The following is a 15,000-nucleotide window of genomic DNA, read 5'->3' on the forward strand; positions in this document are numbered from 1 at the left end:
TTTCAGCATAAAAACTTTTTAAACAAAATTAAAACTTACACACACATACACACATGCACACACACACACAAACACACAACCAACCAACAACACAACAACACCATGCCAAAGGGCCAGGCTCGTTGACCTGGCAGTCAAAGTGCAATCTGGTGCAACAAACAGAAGTCCCATCCCAGTGTGTGCCCGAAGAGAAAGTACATTAGGGATTATCTCTGCACACAATCTAACCCTTTTCCTGCAAAGGCCTTATCTGCTTCCTTTCAGATCCTGACTGTTCTGTTTTGTTTCCGGAGGATCAGACCATAGACTGTATAATCAGACTCATTTTTCACACACGCCCAGGGTGCAATTTGTAGGGGGGGATGGTGAGGATTTCCCCCCCCTCTGGTTTTCCTATCCCTACCTCTGCTAAATTATTTTTATCGCCGGTGGGGACAACATTTATCCCCCTCTGCCCCTCATATTGATTAATGCTACTTCATATAAGTAAAGCGCTGCAACGTGAGAACAGTCTAGTAGGCTAGCCTACATAATAATCTGACATCAGAAACGCACCGTCATCGTCAGCACTCATGCTGCTGACAGAGTGGCTGCGTGATAACTTAATTTGGCCTTGATTGTGCAGGACATTTCAGAATGTCGAGTGTGTAATCCATCATAAATGGCTAGATTCAATGGAAAAGTTAGCTGGACAAATTAAAGAAAACAAGAAGGGTTCAGTGAAGCATATCGTCATATTTTAGAACCTTCAAAATGTAGAAAACTGATGCAACTGAGATGGAGGACAACTGCACGTAGAGTAGAACGTAGGCCTATTGTCCGAAGGAACTTACATTAAATGAGGAGATATTTGCTGAATGTAGCGCAATGTGTAGGATATTTGGTTACCAACTAACACTGTTAGCCAATTCACTAACTTAAGACTTCAGTGCCATCATATACAACGTTTTTTTACACAACAAATACAGAAAGGATGGAGGCAGCAAAAGTAGAGAAGTCATTTCAGATGGGGCAAGAACAAGATGAATTTGTATGCTTGTCAAAACGTAGTCCTACCCTGCATTAGAGGAGCTGATCATCATACCAAGCACACTCGCTGTTTAAAGTCATACACCACGGTACACTAAAACTAAAATGTTACAAAGGTGGCAAAATGAATATCTTTTTAGCCATGACATTATAGGCTATGAATCGTTCGTTCGTTCATTTTTTTTTTTTTGGGGGGGGGGTTACAAACTTATTCAAAATCATCATCCCCCCCTCTGGTTTTTACACAAATCGCACCCTGTATGTGTGTGTGTGTGTGTGTGTGTGTGTGTGTGTGTGTGTGTAGAAGGAAGGACATTAGGCTGCCCGCCCTAATTTGAGTGAGTGTGTGAAGTGTAGTGTGACTGTATGAGAGTGTGTACTGTAGTCACTCTCCCATAACAAGGAGGAATGTGCCTACCGTACTCCCCTCAGTAAACTTGGGTGTGTGAGTGTACGTCAGCGCGCGCACGTGCGTGCGTGCGTGCGTGCGTGTGTGCGTGTGTGTGTGTGTGTGTGTGTGCTTCTGTCCACTCAGCCCCTGTAAGAGTGTGTACGGCCCCTCACCTACACCGAGTGCTTGTCAACTGTGTGTGTTTGTCCACTCATCCCCAGTAAGTGTGTGTGTGTGTGTGTGTGTGTGTGTGTGTGTGTGTGTGTGTGTGCGACACGGTCACTCACCCACAGTGAGAGTGAGTGTATGTGGGTGGGCGTGTGTGTGTGTGTGTGTGTGTGTGTGTGTGTGTGTGTGTGTGTGTGTGTGTGTGTGTGTGTGTGTGTGCGCGCACGCGGTCACTCACCCACAGTGAGAGTGAGTGTATGTGGGTGGGCGTGTGTGTGTGTGTGTGTGTGTGTGTGTGTGTGTGTGTGTGTGTGTGTCGCTCACTCACCCACAGTGAGAGTGAGTGTATGTGGGTGGGCGTGTGTGTGTGTGTGTGTGTGTGTGTGTGTGTGTGTGTGTGTGTGTGCGCACGTTCACTCACCCACAGTGAGAGTGTGAGCATGGCACTTGTTGTTGATGCAGAATCTCCACAGTCCCTGGTTGGCCGAGTTGCCCGAGTAACGGTACTGCATCCAGAAGTCGGTCGCCGTGGAAACTATGAGCAGCACCAGGGCAGCCACACCACAGAGTGTGCCCCCACCTGCCCACGTGTACAACATCAAGGGAAGACCTGGGATAGCACAGTCCTCCTGGAGATCAACAGGCACACAAGGTCAGGCCGTGGTCACTGGGAGCAGAGAGGGAAATATGGGTCACTAAACATCAACCTGCAAACAAGACTTGCAATGATGCCTGTCTGTCTGAGACACCTGGAAGTGTTTTGAATCTCTAACATGGAGTTTTATTCCTGGCTGCCTGCAACCGCTTTGCCCCTGACCAGGGCAGTTAATCTCCCAGTTGCCCCGGTGGGACTGTCTCTGTTAGTGGTCTCTGTAAGCCGCTTCGGATAAGAGCATCAGCTAAATGCATAAATAAATACAATTATTAAAACATACAGTCTTACAGTAACCTCCACCTCAAATGGAATCTGTGTCGTCATGAGCGGAGTGGAGTGGAGAAGGCCATTTACATCCACAAGGTGACTCAGCAGTGGAAAAGCCCACTTACATCCAGAAGGTGACTCAGCAGGTTTGAGATGAAGGGGCCAGCCATGTACCGGGAGCTGCTCTCGTGGAACACAGCTGGACACACTATAAATTCTGCCCCCCGAAGCCCCCGTGAAAAAGACTGCGGGGGCAATTAATTAATCTACCCCTTTCTCAACCATGAATGTGAACTGTCCACACAGCACCCACCACATCAGCACATTTCAACCCTCACCATGATGCGCCACCCCCCAATACACACACACACCCATCCTCCCACCCTTAAACACAGCAGAACTGGCCTGTGGTGTTTGACAAAGCGTTGCACTGCACAATCCAACATTCATCTGCTAAATACCAGCTCTGTTCTGCAGGGAACCTCAGAGAAAGCAGAAAAGCAGGAAAGAGCTCCCTGCTGGACACAGCCACTGACCGTGAACAATCTGACCCATTGTGTTAAACTGTCATCTCTGTCGTTTTCAAACACAAACAGAAACAGCGGCAGCAATGCCATGGTGCTAGAGGCTGAATTTGCTTAAACCCACGACGCATCGATAACACAGGCGGCAAGACCTCTGACCAGATTATTTGTTTAAGCAGAATTCAGGGAGAGGATTCTAGAACATCTGACCATTGTGACTCAGTTCGTCATGGTTACGCCTGGATTTGGTTATTCTCCACTAGTGTGGCTGTGCTAATGTGGTCGTGCTGTGTGTTGGTGTCAAAGTGTTATGTCTTAGTGTGAGTAGTGTAAACAAGGACCTCTGTGGTGATGTGTTAGTGTTGAGTGTTAAAGTGGTAAGTGTTAGTGTAAGTAAGGTAAGGTACTTTACACTCACTATGGTGATGTGTCAGTGTTAAATGTTGTGTAGATCTAGTGTGTGTGTGCTAGGTGTGTTATATTGACTCTGTGTGTGTATGTGGTGTCTTAATTGTTATATTAGCTTTGTGTGTATTCACGGTGTGTGTGTGTGTGTGTGTGTGTGTGTGTGTGTGTGTGCGTGTGTGTGTGTGTGTGTGTGTGTGTGTGTATGTGTATTCACGTGTGTGTGTGTGTGTGTGTGTGTGTGTGTGTGTGTGTGTGTGTGTGTGTGTGTGTGTGTGTGTTCACGTGTGTGTGTGTGTGTGTGTGTGTGTGTGTGTGTGTGTGTGTGTGTGTGTGTGTGTGTGTGTGTGTGTGAGTACCTGTGATGGCAGCGGTGTGTGTGTCTCCCCAGTGTGCAGCTGCAGTCTGAGGGTCTCTTTGCTTTTTAAAGCACCAGGGCCAGTTGGCTTTATCTCCACCACAATGGAACGAATGATCCAGTGCAGCACGTGAGCAGTGAGCTCATCCCTCTGTCTTTCTTTCTCTCTCTGTGTGCAAGCTCTCGCTCCTGCCACAGTACTGCCATCACTCCATTCCCCTCCACTCCTCCCCCCACACAGTTCTCCTAGTCTCCAACTCCAGTGGGGGGTACCACATGTCTGTCAATCACTCTCTCTCTCTCACAGACACACACACCCTGATCTCCCTCTCAGTTTGTTTTGCCAGAATCTCCATACCTTTCTCTCTCTTTCCCTCATTCGTCTTGAGTGAAAGCCGCTGATCATGGCTGACAGAGATTTTAAAACATTCTGCAGGTTCTCCCTCATTTCCACAGACAAGACTTACAAATTATTTAAAGGTTATCCCTCATTTCCACTGACAAGATTTTACAATTCTTTAAACAGGGTTCCCACTCTAAGTCAAATGTAAAATTCTATGACTTTTCCCTGACAAAAAAAATCTGAATTTCCATGATCTACTATATAACGAATGGTACAATATACTGACCAAAGATTTCAGAGTAGCCACAGAGCGTTCAGAAATCTTTGACTTTTTTAGATTTCCTGATATTCCATGACTTTGCCCCCAAAATTATCAAATTCCCTATACTTTCTAAAATTCCATGATATTCCCGAAATGCCATGACTCATGGAAACCCTGTTTGCCTGTTTGGGCAGCCGTGGCCCACTGGTTAGCACTCTGGACTTGTAACCGGAGGGTTGGAGGTTCGAGCCCCGACCAGTGGGCCGCGGCTGAAGTGCCCTTGAGCAAGGCACCTAACCCCTCACTGCTCCCCGAGCGCCGCTGTAGCAGGCAGCTCACTGCGCCGGGATTAGTGTGTGCTTCACCACACTGTGTGCTGAGTGTGTTTCACTAATTCACCGATTGGGTTAAATGCAGAGACCAAATTTCCCTCACGGGATCAAAAGAGTATATATACTTATACTTATACTTAAAGGCTATCCCTCTTTTCCACTGCCAAGATCTTAAAACCCTCCACAGGATTCCAAGACATGCTTCAGCATGCCAGTACAGCTCTGTTCTCCATATCCCCGATAGCTTCTGGCCGCTGGCCTAAGCCTTATCTGGGCCCTGCAGTGGGTCACGGCCTCCCAACAGCCAGGGACTTCCTTTCACTGTGTCATGATGCCCTTGTGTAGCCTGGGAACAGGGACGGACTGGGACTAGAAAAAGGCCCTAAACTTCCTTCCAAATCGGCCCACTACCCTACGCAGTAGCCTATGCACGCATACACTCATCTTTGCTGTCTAACATACTATGCACGCATACACTCATCTTTGCTGTCTCACATACTATGCATGCATACACTCATCTTTGCTGTGTTATGACCCTGCCGGTCTCTGCTCGCCTGTCTTTGTCTGTTTCTGTGTTGCAGGCCAGAGTCAGGGTACAGGTGCTGCTGATCACCTGGCTGGAGTTCAGGGTTCCCTCTCTCCATTGCAGCATGCGTCGCCTTTGTCTTTTGTTTGGGCTTTGCACATTACTCTGATGTACACCACACCTTTATTTTCTAATCATCTAATTAATACTGACTTCACATCTTGCATACACGATTGCTTTAATAAATACATCTTTTTGTTAACTCTTTACCCACGTGTGGTCTCCCTATGTTAAATCACCCAGAACGAGCCGGGTGGTTGTAACAGCTGTCTAACATACTATGCATGCATACACTCATCTTTGCTGTCTCACATACTATGCACGCATACACTCATCTTTGCTGTCTAACATACTATGCACGCATACACTCATCTTGCTGTCTCACATACTTTGTCAGTCAAGGTATCACATTCAAAATAGTTGGTCCCATTTGACAAAAATGGTTATTACTGATTGGGTGCTGCTGGACAATTTGGGTCCCATGACATAAAATACTTCTGGGCCTCTGAAAGGCTAGGGGGGTTCAGGGGCATATGCTCCCCGGTGAAGACACTTTTAAAAAAGAACCCCTTAAACAATGACTTCTGGTATATTTTGTGGAAACTAATTGATAAATTGACTTAAAATATATTACATGCATCGAATATGGCATATTACAGTACAGCATATAAAAACCTATGTTCAACTCATTTTAAGCAAGTCTATTGGGAGTTTGATCTCATCACATAAAGGAGGCTACATCTAGAGTAGGCCTAGCTCCTGAGCATCTATAGCATCTTTGAATAATCTAAAGGTCACATCTGTTAAACTCACCTCAACGTGACGTTTACTAAGGGTAGAAAAAAAAAGAAATCTTATCAACCTTATCTTACAGCCTAAAGAAAGCAACACTGTCAAATATGTTTGACCTCTAGTCTGTACGCAAGACAGGGGTAGCTCACTGTAAACCCCTTATAACATGTAAATGATCTATTTACATGTTATATTCTTGTTTTCTATTTTTTTTTATTTATTCATTTAACTATTATTTTATTAAGAATGAAGAGGCCTTCTGCCTTTTCATCGGATGGACAGCAGTTCTGGGCTTACAGATTAGCAGTCCGCCCTTGCCTGAGAATATCCATATGAACCTTTGGCAAATCTGGGATTTGCTCTGCAGGTCTGTCTAGTCAAGAGCCTATTGAAGTCCATTTCCAACGTCCCTAAAACAATCTAAAACACAAATACAATGGATAATCCGGTATGGACGTGTATTTGGAATTGAGTGAACAACTGCATTTAAAACCTTTATTTTCGAGATTGCTACACTTTTGAAACAATATGATAAGAGTCTAATGACCCAATTTGAAGTTTCACTATTAGTTACGCCCCTGCAAGAAGTCGTAAGTCAATGAACCTTTTCCTGACCCATTCTCAATTACAAATGAGGTCTGCGTGCTAACCAGGCTAATGGCTCCCCACAGGCTACAAAACAGAAATATATGTACTCCAAAAGTAGGGAATATGTATTGATTAATCAGCCTTTTACATACATGTATATACCCCTACCACTCAAAGCAAGGAGTTTATGTAAAGTTTATTTCAAAGACGACATACATTTTTGCCTTTATCATTTACAATGATCACAAACCTGAAAATGCATATACATGACCATAGAACAATACAAACCTATTCGTAAAGTACTTCATTTTGACAGTAAGAAGGGAAAACAAACTTCCATCTTTAGGCAAAATGTCTCTCATACACAGAGTGTGTGTAGGGGCATGTGATCAGACACACACATGCTGAAAAAGCTTTTGCCTGTTAGGCGAGATTTCACATCCTCCGACAAGGTAGCCATGGCGACAGCATCCCTGACCCACAGTCAATTAAAAAAGAAGCAGAAGATCCTGCAGTCTACCCACAATGCACCATGGGTATGCATGACAGGAGAGGGATTCCCTGGGGTGGGGTGGTGTTATTCCCAAGCTCAAGCCGGTGTGCGCATGTGTCTCTGCACAAGTCATTACAGGCGTAGTTTGGTGGGGGGACAGGGGACGACGACTTCCTGTTTACTTGCGTCCCCTTCCTCCTCCCTTTCCCCCCTGCCCCTGCCTGCTGGACCGCCCTGCCCCTGCCTGCTGGACCCCCTCTTGCCCCCCCTGCCTGCTGGGACCCCCTGCCTTTGCCCCCGCGCTCTCGCTGCTCCTTGCGCTGCAGGCCTCGCATGTCCTTCTTCATGCGCGAGTCCACCACGCGGAACTGGCCCTTCACGCCAGACGGACGCGGAACCTTGCGGCCCGCCCCCTTCTTGGCCACGATGTAGGTGACGTCACGCTTCTCCTTGCCCACGCCCGCCTTCTTATAGATGCTGCAGGAGGAAGGGAGGAGGGGGCAGGAAAGCTGGAGGGAGACAGTCAATCTAAAGCTGTGGGGAGACCAGCTCCAGTGTATGGGAATAAAAATTGTGTGTGTGTGTGATGGTGGAAGTGTGTGTGTGTGTGTGTGATGGTGGAAGTGTGTGTGTGTGTGTGGTGTGTGTGTGTGTGTGATGGGTGGGAAGTGTGTGTGTGTGTGTGATGGTGGAAGTGTGTGTGTGTGTGTGTGTGATGGTGGAAGTGTGTGTGTGTGTGTGTGATGGGTGGAAGTGTGTGTGTGTGTGATGGTGGAAGTGTGTGTGTGTGTGGTGGAAGTGTGTGTGTGTGTGATGGTGGAAGTGTGTGTGTGTGTGTGTGTGTGATGGGTGGGAAGTGTGTGTGTGTGTGTGTGTGAGATGGTGGAAGAGGTGTTTGTGTGTGTGTGTGTCTGTGTGATGGTGGAAGTGTGTGTGTGTGTGTGTGTGTGTGATGTGTGTGTGTGTGTGTGTGTGTGTGATGTGTGTGTGTGTGTGTGTGTGTGTGTGTGAGATGGTGGAAGTGTGTTTGTGTCTGATGGTGGAAGTGTGTGTGTGTGTGTGATGGTGGAAGTGTGTGTGTGTGTGTGTGTGTGTGTGTGTGTGTGTGTGTGTGTGTGTGTGTGTGTGTGTGTGTGATGGTGGGAAGTGTGTGTGTGTGTGTGTGTGTGTGTGATGGTGGGATGGTGGAGTGTGTGTGTGTGTGTGTGTGTGTGATGGTGGAAGTGTGTGTGTGTGTGTGTGTGATGGTGGAATGGTGGAAGTGTGTGTGTCTGATGGTGGAAGTGTGTGTGTGTCTGATGGTGGAAGTGTGTGTGTGTCTGATGGTGGAAGTGTGTGTGTGTGTGTGATGGTGGAAGTGTGTGTGTGTGATGGTGGAAGTGTGTGTGTGTGTGTGTGTGTGTGTGTGTGTGTGTGTGAGATGGTGGAAGAGGTGTTTGTGTGTGTGTCCTGGCTGCTGATGGTGGAAGTGGTGGTGTGTGTGTGTGTGTGATGGTGGAGTGTGGGAAGTGTGTGTGTGTGTGTGTGTGTGGCATGAGGATGGTGGAAGTGTTTATGTCTGTGTGTGTGTGTGTAGTATTAATGATGGTGGAAGTGGATGGGTAGTGTGTGTGTGTGTGTGTGTGTGTGTGTGTGTGTGTGTGAGATGGTGGGAAGTGTGTTTGTGTGTGTGTGTCTGTGTGATGGTGGAAGTGTGTGTGTGTGTGTGTGATGGTGGGAAGTGTGTGTGTGTGTGTGTGTGTGTGTGTGATGGTGGAAGTGTGTGTGTGTGTGTGTGTGTGTGTGATGGTGGAAGTGTGTGTGTGTGTGTGTGTGTGATGGTGGAAGTGTGTGTGTGTGTGATGGTGGAAGTGTGTGTGTGTGTGTGTGTGTGTGTGATGGAAGTGTGTGTGTGTGTGTGTGTGTGATGGTGGAAGTGTGTGTGTGTGTGTGTGTGTGTGTGATGTGAGTGTGTGTGTGTGTGTGTGTGTGATGGTGGAAGTGTGTGTGTGTGTGTGTGTGTGTGATGAGGTGGAAGTGTGTGTATTGTGTGTGTGTGTGTAAGTGGTAAGTGTGTTTGTGTGTGTGTGTGTGTGTGAGGTAGAATGGTGGGAATGTTTTATATGATAAGTGTGTGGTGTGTGTGATAGTGTGTGTGTGTGTGTGTGTGTGATAGGTAAGAGTTTGTGTGTGTGTGTGTGTGATGGTGGGAGTGTGTGTGTGTGTGTATGATAGTGGAAGTGTGTTTGTGATGGTGGACAAAAATTGATAAAAAATGTAAATAGTGTGTGTTAAACCCGACCTTCCTGAGCTGTATGTGTGTGTGTGTGTGTGTGTGTTGTGTGTGTGTGTGTGTGTGTGTGTGTGTGTGTGTGTGTGTGTGTTAAACTGACCTTCTGAGCTGTGCCATTTTCTCTCTTTCAGAGATGTCCACAGTGTTCACCACAGCCTCCGCCTTCTTCTTAGCCTGCTCCATCTTCTTCAGCATCTGTACACACACACACCCACACAGATTAAACTCTGATAACCACACAGGAACAGCAAATTAGTGGCTTTAGACTCAAAGCATTTAAGCCTGGTTTCACTGGGTTCCTTGTTTTAAGCTAGGTTGGCAGGGGCCTTGTATGTCTATATTCTTTTCTATTAGATTTAAGAAACTTTGCTCTGCTATTTGGAATGAGAAACATGACCCAATAGAAAGGCATATTTAACGGATTCAGTGTAGACACACAACATTGACATTTTCGCTCAAAGATCCTGTTCCGGACATAGTGCTTAAAAGAGTATTAGCCCATTTGTTTGTTTTTTTAAAACATTTTTTGGCTGAATATAGTCTTGGCCTTGGCTCAGGCGAAAAGAAAGATGTCATGCTGCAAAACACAATCTGACTGTGTGCTTAGAGCATCATATTCCACATCAATATCAGTGATAAAGACTGGACCAACAGGAGTCAATTCCTCAATCAGCCACCAGTAGCCTCTTGCTACCACTGTTACCTTCATCCATTTAGAAGTTCTTGTTATAATCTCAGCGGCCTTCATCCATTTAGAAGTTCTTGTTATAATCTCAGCGGCCTTCATCCATTTACAAGTTCTTGTTATAATCTCAGCGGCCTTCATCCATTTATAAGTTATTGTTATAAGCTCAGTGGCCATTTTTGTACTGCCATTGATTGAGAAGGTCGAGGTACATGCATTGTATGTCTATTTATGATTGATAGATCTTTGCCCCTAAAGCTGCTTGTGTGTGTGTGTGTGTGTAAGTATCTCTCACCCATATCTTCTTGCGGGCCATTGGCCTCGGCTAGTTCTGTGTGTGTGTGTGTGTGTGTGTGTGTGTGTGTGTGTGTGTGTGTGTGTGTGTGTGTGTGTGTGTGTCTCACCCTTCTCTTCTTGCGGGACTTGGCCTCGGCTACTTTCTTGATGGGTCGGGCGTCGATCTCCCTCCAGCGCTGCTTGTACTCCTCCACCATCTCCTTGGAGACGGGGATGGGCTTCTTCCTGTGCTTCTTCTCATCGTCCACAAACCACGCTGGCACACCCCATGTGGTCTCGGAGCTCGCGAACCTGGACACACGCACACACACACACACCACACACACACACACGGTTGAAACGTTATGTTAGTGACAACATCTATCTCCCAGGGCGTGCACTCTCACCACACTCTCCTGCACAAAGAAATGGGCGCCTGCCAGGTAGTGTGTAGTTAAACAGTGTGTAGTTAAACAGTGTGCAGTTAAACAGTGTGCAGTTAAACAGTGTGCAGTTAAACAGTGTGCAGTTAAACAGTGTGTAGTTAAGTTAGTTTATTTCACATTTAAATCAAAAATGGAAAATATAAATAGCCTACTGTCATGGGCTACAGTGCAGTGACATTATGTGTAATTATGGTAGTAAAATTACGTACCGGTAATTGTGTAATTACATTATGTGTAATTATGGTAGGCCAACTTGGAGTGAATAATACACACACATTTCTTTTCAAGTGAATAGGCTACTCTAAAAAGCCAGCTCTCCAGGGCCGCATCAAATGATGTAGCAGGCCGCATTTGGCCCGCGGGCCTCGACTTTGACACATGTGCACTCTGTCTTAGTTGAGACAGGCAGTTTACACACACACACACACACACACACACACACACACACACACACACACCCTACGAGAACCTATTGGAAGGAGCCGTCGATCAGGTCTCTGCTTTTCTTCTTGGAGGTGAGATCTGGAGTTCCACGGGGGCCCAGTCCTCTCTGGGGTCAGGGGCGGCGCCTTCTTACCTGAGCACAGGTGAGACGGTCACAGTGTTACCATAGTGCCGTTACCGTGACAACCACACACAGACCAGCAGAGCTCATACTCACTGGTGCTCTCCACCGGCACAACTTGAAGTAGATGCATTAAATTAAGCCATCTCCCGTGAGGATTTTCCAGCGACCCTGCTGACCTCTTCATCTGGGCGATGTCTCTGGAGAAATGGCAAAAGAGGCGTTTACCGACCGATGTTAAGAACTGGGACAGGGCTCGTGCACGCACGCACACAACTGTTCAAAGGCATCATAATCAGCTCCCATTTCCTGGGCCTTCAAATGTTTACCACTTCCCATATCAAACACCAACATCAACAGAGAGAAAAATAAACAAAACACTGCCCAGACAGTCCTGAGGCAGTGTTTCCCAGACAGTCCTGAGGCAGTGTTTCCCAGACAGTCCTGAGGCAGTGTTTCCCAGACAGTCCTGAGGCAGTGTTTCCCATACATTGACTTATTTGTGGCGGCCCACCACAATTTCAACTGACCACCATACAATGATTTTCCAGGTTGTACTAAATTGTGCTTAAATCTGGTTAGCATCATAACCACACTGTGCTAATTGTTAAAGACTGTTGTATTCAAGTTAATTCTGCAAACCAACCACCACAAATGGAATTCAATTCTGTGGGAAACATTAACTCTGACCTTTAAAACCATTAGACCATGATATAAACATTATGGCTTCAGGACAGACAAGGACACGGTCCAAACATTAAAGGATTGTATCAGCGATAGCGGGGATACGTCACTTCTGTTGTGGTTCAAACAAAACAGAGAGTTAGTTTACCATTTCTCCCTCCCTCCAATGCAATTAAAACTCTCCCAAACCGTGATCCTGGTTATTAGTTTTTGAATATTTCGATGTTTCTAGTGGATGCCAACCCTTGTTGATAGCAATTGTTTGTGTACAGATCTCGGAGCCAATGCTGCCTACAGAGACGTTTTTTCACGGCCTGCTTATGGGGCAGACAGCTAGCGGATCGTTAGGAAAGATTAGATGAATGTGATCATTTATATTTGTTTTTTGGGCCTGAAATGGCATAAACTCTTTAATCCCCATGAGAATAAAGGAGTGAGAGTGGTTTAAACACAACCGAGACAGGACGCCCTGTTCCATTTCAAGGGGTGCGTGCCTGCTGAAAGGGATGTTGGCCAAGTTATCGACAGGCTATCATTTTGCCAACTCTCTCTCACTCTCACTGCGATCCTGCTGCGATCTCTGCCAAATCACAGAGCTGTTCTGACCTCTAATGACCTTTCGCACATCTGTCCTCATTCACGCTAGGGCTAAGGCATCATCTTTAAAGGGCCACTCTGTAACTCCAGTCATTTCTTCCACCTGTCCTCACAACGTAAACACCTGTCCTCACAACACTGTTAACACCCGTCCTCACAACACCGTAAACACCAGGATGACACTGCCCTTCAAGAGCTTCTTTGGATATTCTAGTCAGTATGACCTTGGTGCCGGTTTAGTTAAGTGTGCCGTGTTCTGCGTGCATGCCTGTGTGTGTGTGTGTGTGTGTGTGTTTTTATTTTATTTTCTCCTCTCATCCATATGCTATCTTTTATGTCTTACTTTTACTGTAATAATAAAATACAAATTAATCCCTGACCCCCTTCCTCCTCCTCCCCTCCCCCCTTCCTCCTTCTCCTCATCCTCCTCCATTCACTCACTTCTCATCATCGCTGCTGCTGTCGTCATCAGTGTCACTCCCACTCTCCTCGTCCTTTTCCTGTGTCACTGCAGTCACTTCCTGTGAAGGCCCCTCCTCTTCCTTCTCCTGCTCCTCTGACGGCTGCTCCTCAGCTTTCCTCTTTCGCCCTTTTATTGCAGCAACACAGGACAGGTTACACACACACACAGAACACTTATCGCCATTCTTTGTGTGTCGATTCACACACGCAGAAGGCTCAACATAAAGGCACATGCAAACACACACATGTATGCATGCACACACCCTCATACAAACACACACACATGCACGCACACACGCTCATACAAACACACACACACACATATGCATGCACACATGCTTAGACAAACACACGTATGCACGCACACACACACGTATGCACGCACACACACACGTATGCACGCACACACACACGTATGCACGCACACACACACGTATGCACGCACACACGCTCATAAAAAAACACACACACGTATGCACGCACATGCACACACACTCATTCAAACACACACAAGTATGCACGCACACACACGTATGCACACACACACGCTTAGACAAACACACACACACGTATGCACGCACACACGCTCATACAAACACGCACACATGCTCAAACACAGAATACTCCTTTCCTTGTGTGTCGATTCACACACGCAGAAGGTTTAACGCACGCACGCGCATACATACCATCAAACACACACAAGCAAACACACACACACACACACACACTCACCTGTGGTGGCCTGTTTGCTCTGAAGTATCTGAGTTTGCCTAATCTCCTTCAGTGCATCAGTCTCCTCATCAAGCTCCAGCTCAGAGAAGATCCCCTTCAAGAGAACACAAAAGAGTCAGCAACACACACACACACACACGCACGCACACACACACACACACACGCAGTCTCCTCATCCAGCTCCAGCTCAGAGATCCCCTTCAAGAGAACACAAAGAGTCAGCAACACACACACACACACACACACACACATATGCATGCACACATGCTTAGACAAACACACACACACACACGCAGTCTCCTCATCCAGCTCCAGCTCAGAGATCCCCTTCAAGAGAACACAAAAGAGTCAGCAACACACACGCGCACACACACACACACACACACACTGTCTCCTCATCCAGCTCAAGATGATGACAGACTGAAGCTGAAGACTGTGACCGTTCCTCCTCTTGTCCTATACTCCTGATGCGGTGGGACCGTTAATCCCACCACATCTCATATAGAACTCTTCAACAGAAATTCCTAACTTCAACAGAAAAACATACACACAACTGATGTGCACTCAACAGGGCCCCCTGGTGGCTGAATACGAGAACCTACGACCTTACCTGTAGACACATCAGCACAGCCTGGTTACACTTTACTGACTTCCAAGTGCCTGGAATTGTTTAGATCTAAATATTTCTATTACATACATTGGTGACTGTGTGTTTGTGTGTGCGGTGTGTCCAACCTTGCTGAACCACATGCTGGTCTCGCGTTCCTTCTTCTCGTCTTTCTCCTCCAGGTCGACCAGCAGCTCATTGCCCTGGCCTTCCTCCTCCTCATCCTCCTCAGGGGCACTGAAGGTCACCCTACAACCAATCAGCACAGAGAATAAACCACCAATACAGCAGAACAACCAATCAGCAAAGAGGAGAATCTCCTGACTAAGTAAATCAGTCCAGAGAAAGTAAACTCAAAAAGTCTGAAGATTTACCAGAGATGTTCTAATTGGGGGAGATAGCAATCTCAGCAGTTTTCTAATTGGCAAAAATGCAATTGCTAACTATCGGAAGCTGTTTTGTTTCAATGTTATCCTACGGG

General features: G+C 46.5%; 2 protein-coding genes across 5 annotated transcripts in view; both read right to left on the minus strand.

Annotated features, from left to right (window-relative positions):
* The window catches only part of lim2.2 (lens intrinsic membrane protein 2.2), a 7,833-nt gene extending 3,907 nt beyond the window's left edge, over window positions 1-3,926 (minus strand). Inside the window, exons 1-2 of one of the 4 annotated variants that reach the window (XM_048253002.1) lie at window positions 3,047-3,157; window positions 2,014-2,217 (exon numbers count right to left, since the gene is read on the minus strand). In XM_048253002.1, coding sequence (XP_048108959.1) covers window positions 2,014-2,217; window positions 3,047-3,065 — 223 coding nt within the window. In that variant the 5' untranslated portion in view covers window positions 3,066-3,157. Of the gene's footprint in view, window positions 1-2,009; window positions 2,256-3,046; window positions 3,158-3,798 lie in introns of those variants that run through there. The other 3 variants (XM_048253001.1, XM_048253003.1, XM_048253004.1) reach the window with 3 other exon arrangements.
* Window positions 3,927-7,216: 3,290 nt separating this feature from the next.
* The window catches only part of ftsj3 (FtsJ RNA 2'-O-methyltransferase 3), a 15,858-nt gene continuing 8,074 nt past the window's right edge, over window positions 7,217-15,000 (minus strand). Inside the window, exons 14-21 of the mRNA XM_048252922.1 lie at window positions 14,648-14,768; window positions 13,913-14,006; window positions 13,160-13,307; window positions 11,534-11,637; window positions 11,346-11,394; window positions 10,555-10,741; window positions 9,566-9,660; window positions 7,217-7,670 (exon numbers count right to left, since the gene is read on the minus strand). Of these exons, the coding sequence (XP_048108879.1) occupies window positions 7,217-7,670; window positions 9,566-9,660; window positions 10,555-10,741; window positions 11,346-11,394; window positions 11,534-11,637; window positions 13,160-13,307; window positions 13,913-14,006; window positions 14,648-14,768 (1,252 nt within the window). The remainder of the gene's footprint in view (window positions 7,671-9,565; window positions 9,661-10,554; window positions 10,742-11,345; window positions 11,395-11,533; window positions 11,638-13,159; window positions 13,308-13,912; window positions 14,007-14,647; window positions 14,769-15,000) is intronic.

This window comes from Alosa alosa, chromosome 9 (assembly GCF_017589495.1).
Source record: "Alosa alosa isolate M-15738 ecotype Scorff River chromosome 9, AALO_Geno_1.1, whole genome shotgun sequence".
NCBI classification, from domain to species: Eukaryota; Metazoa; Chordata; class Actinopteri; order Clupeiformes; family Clupeidae; genus Alosa; species Alosa alosa.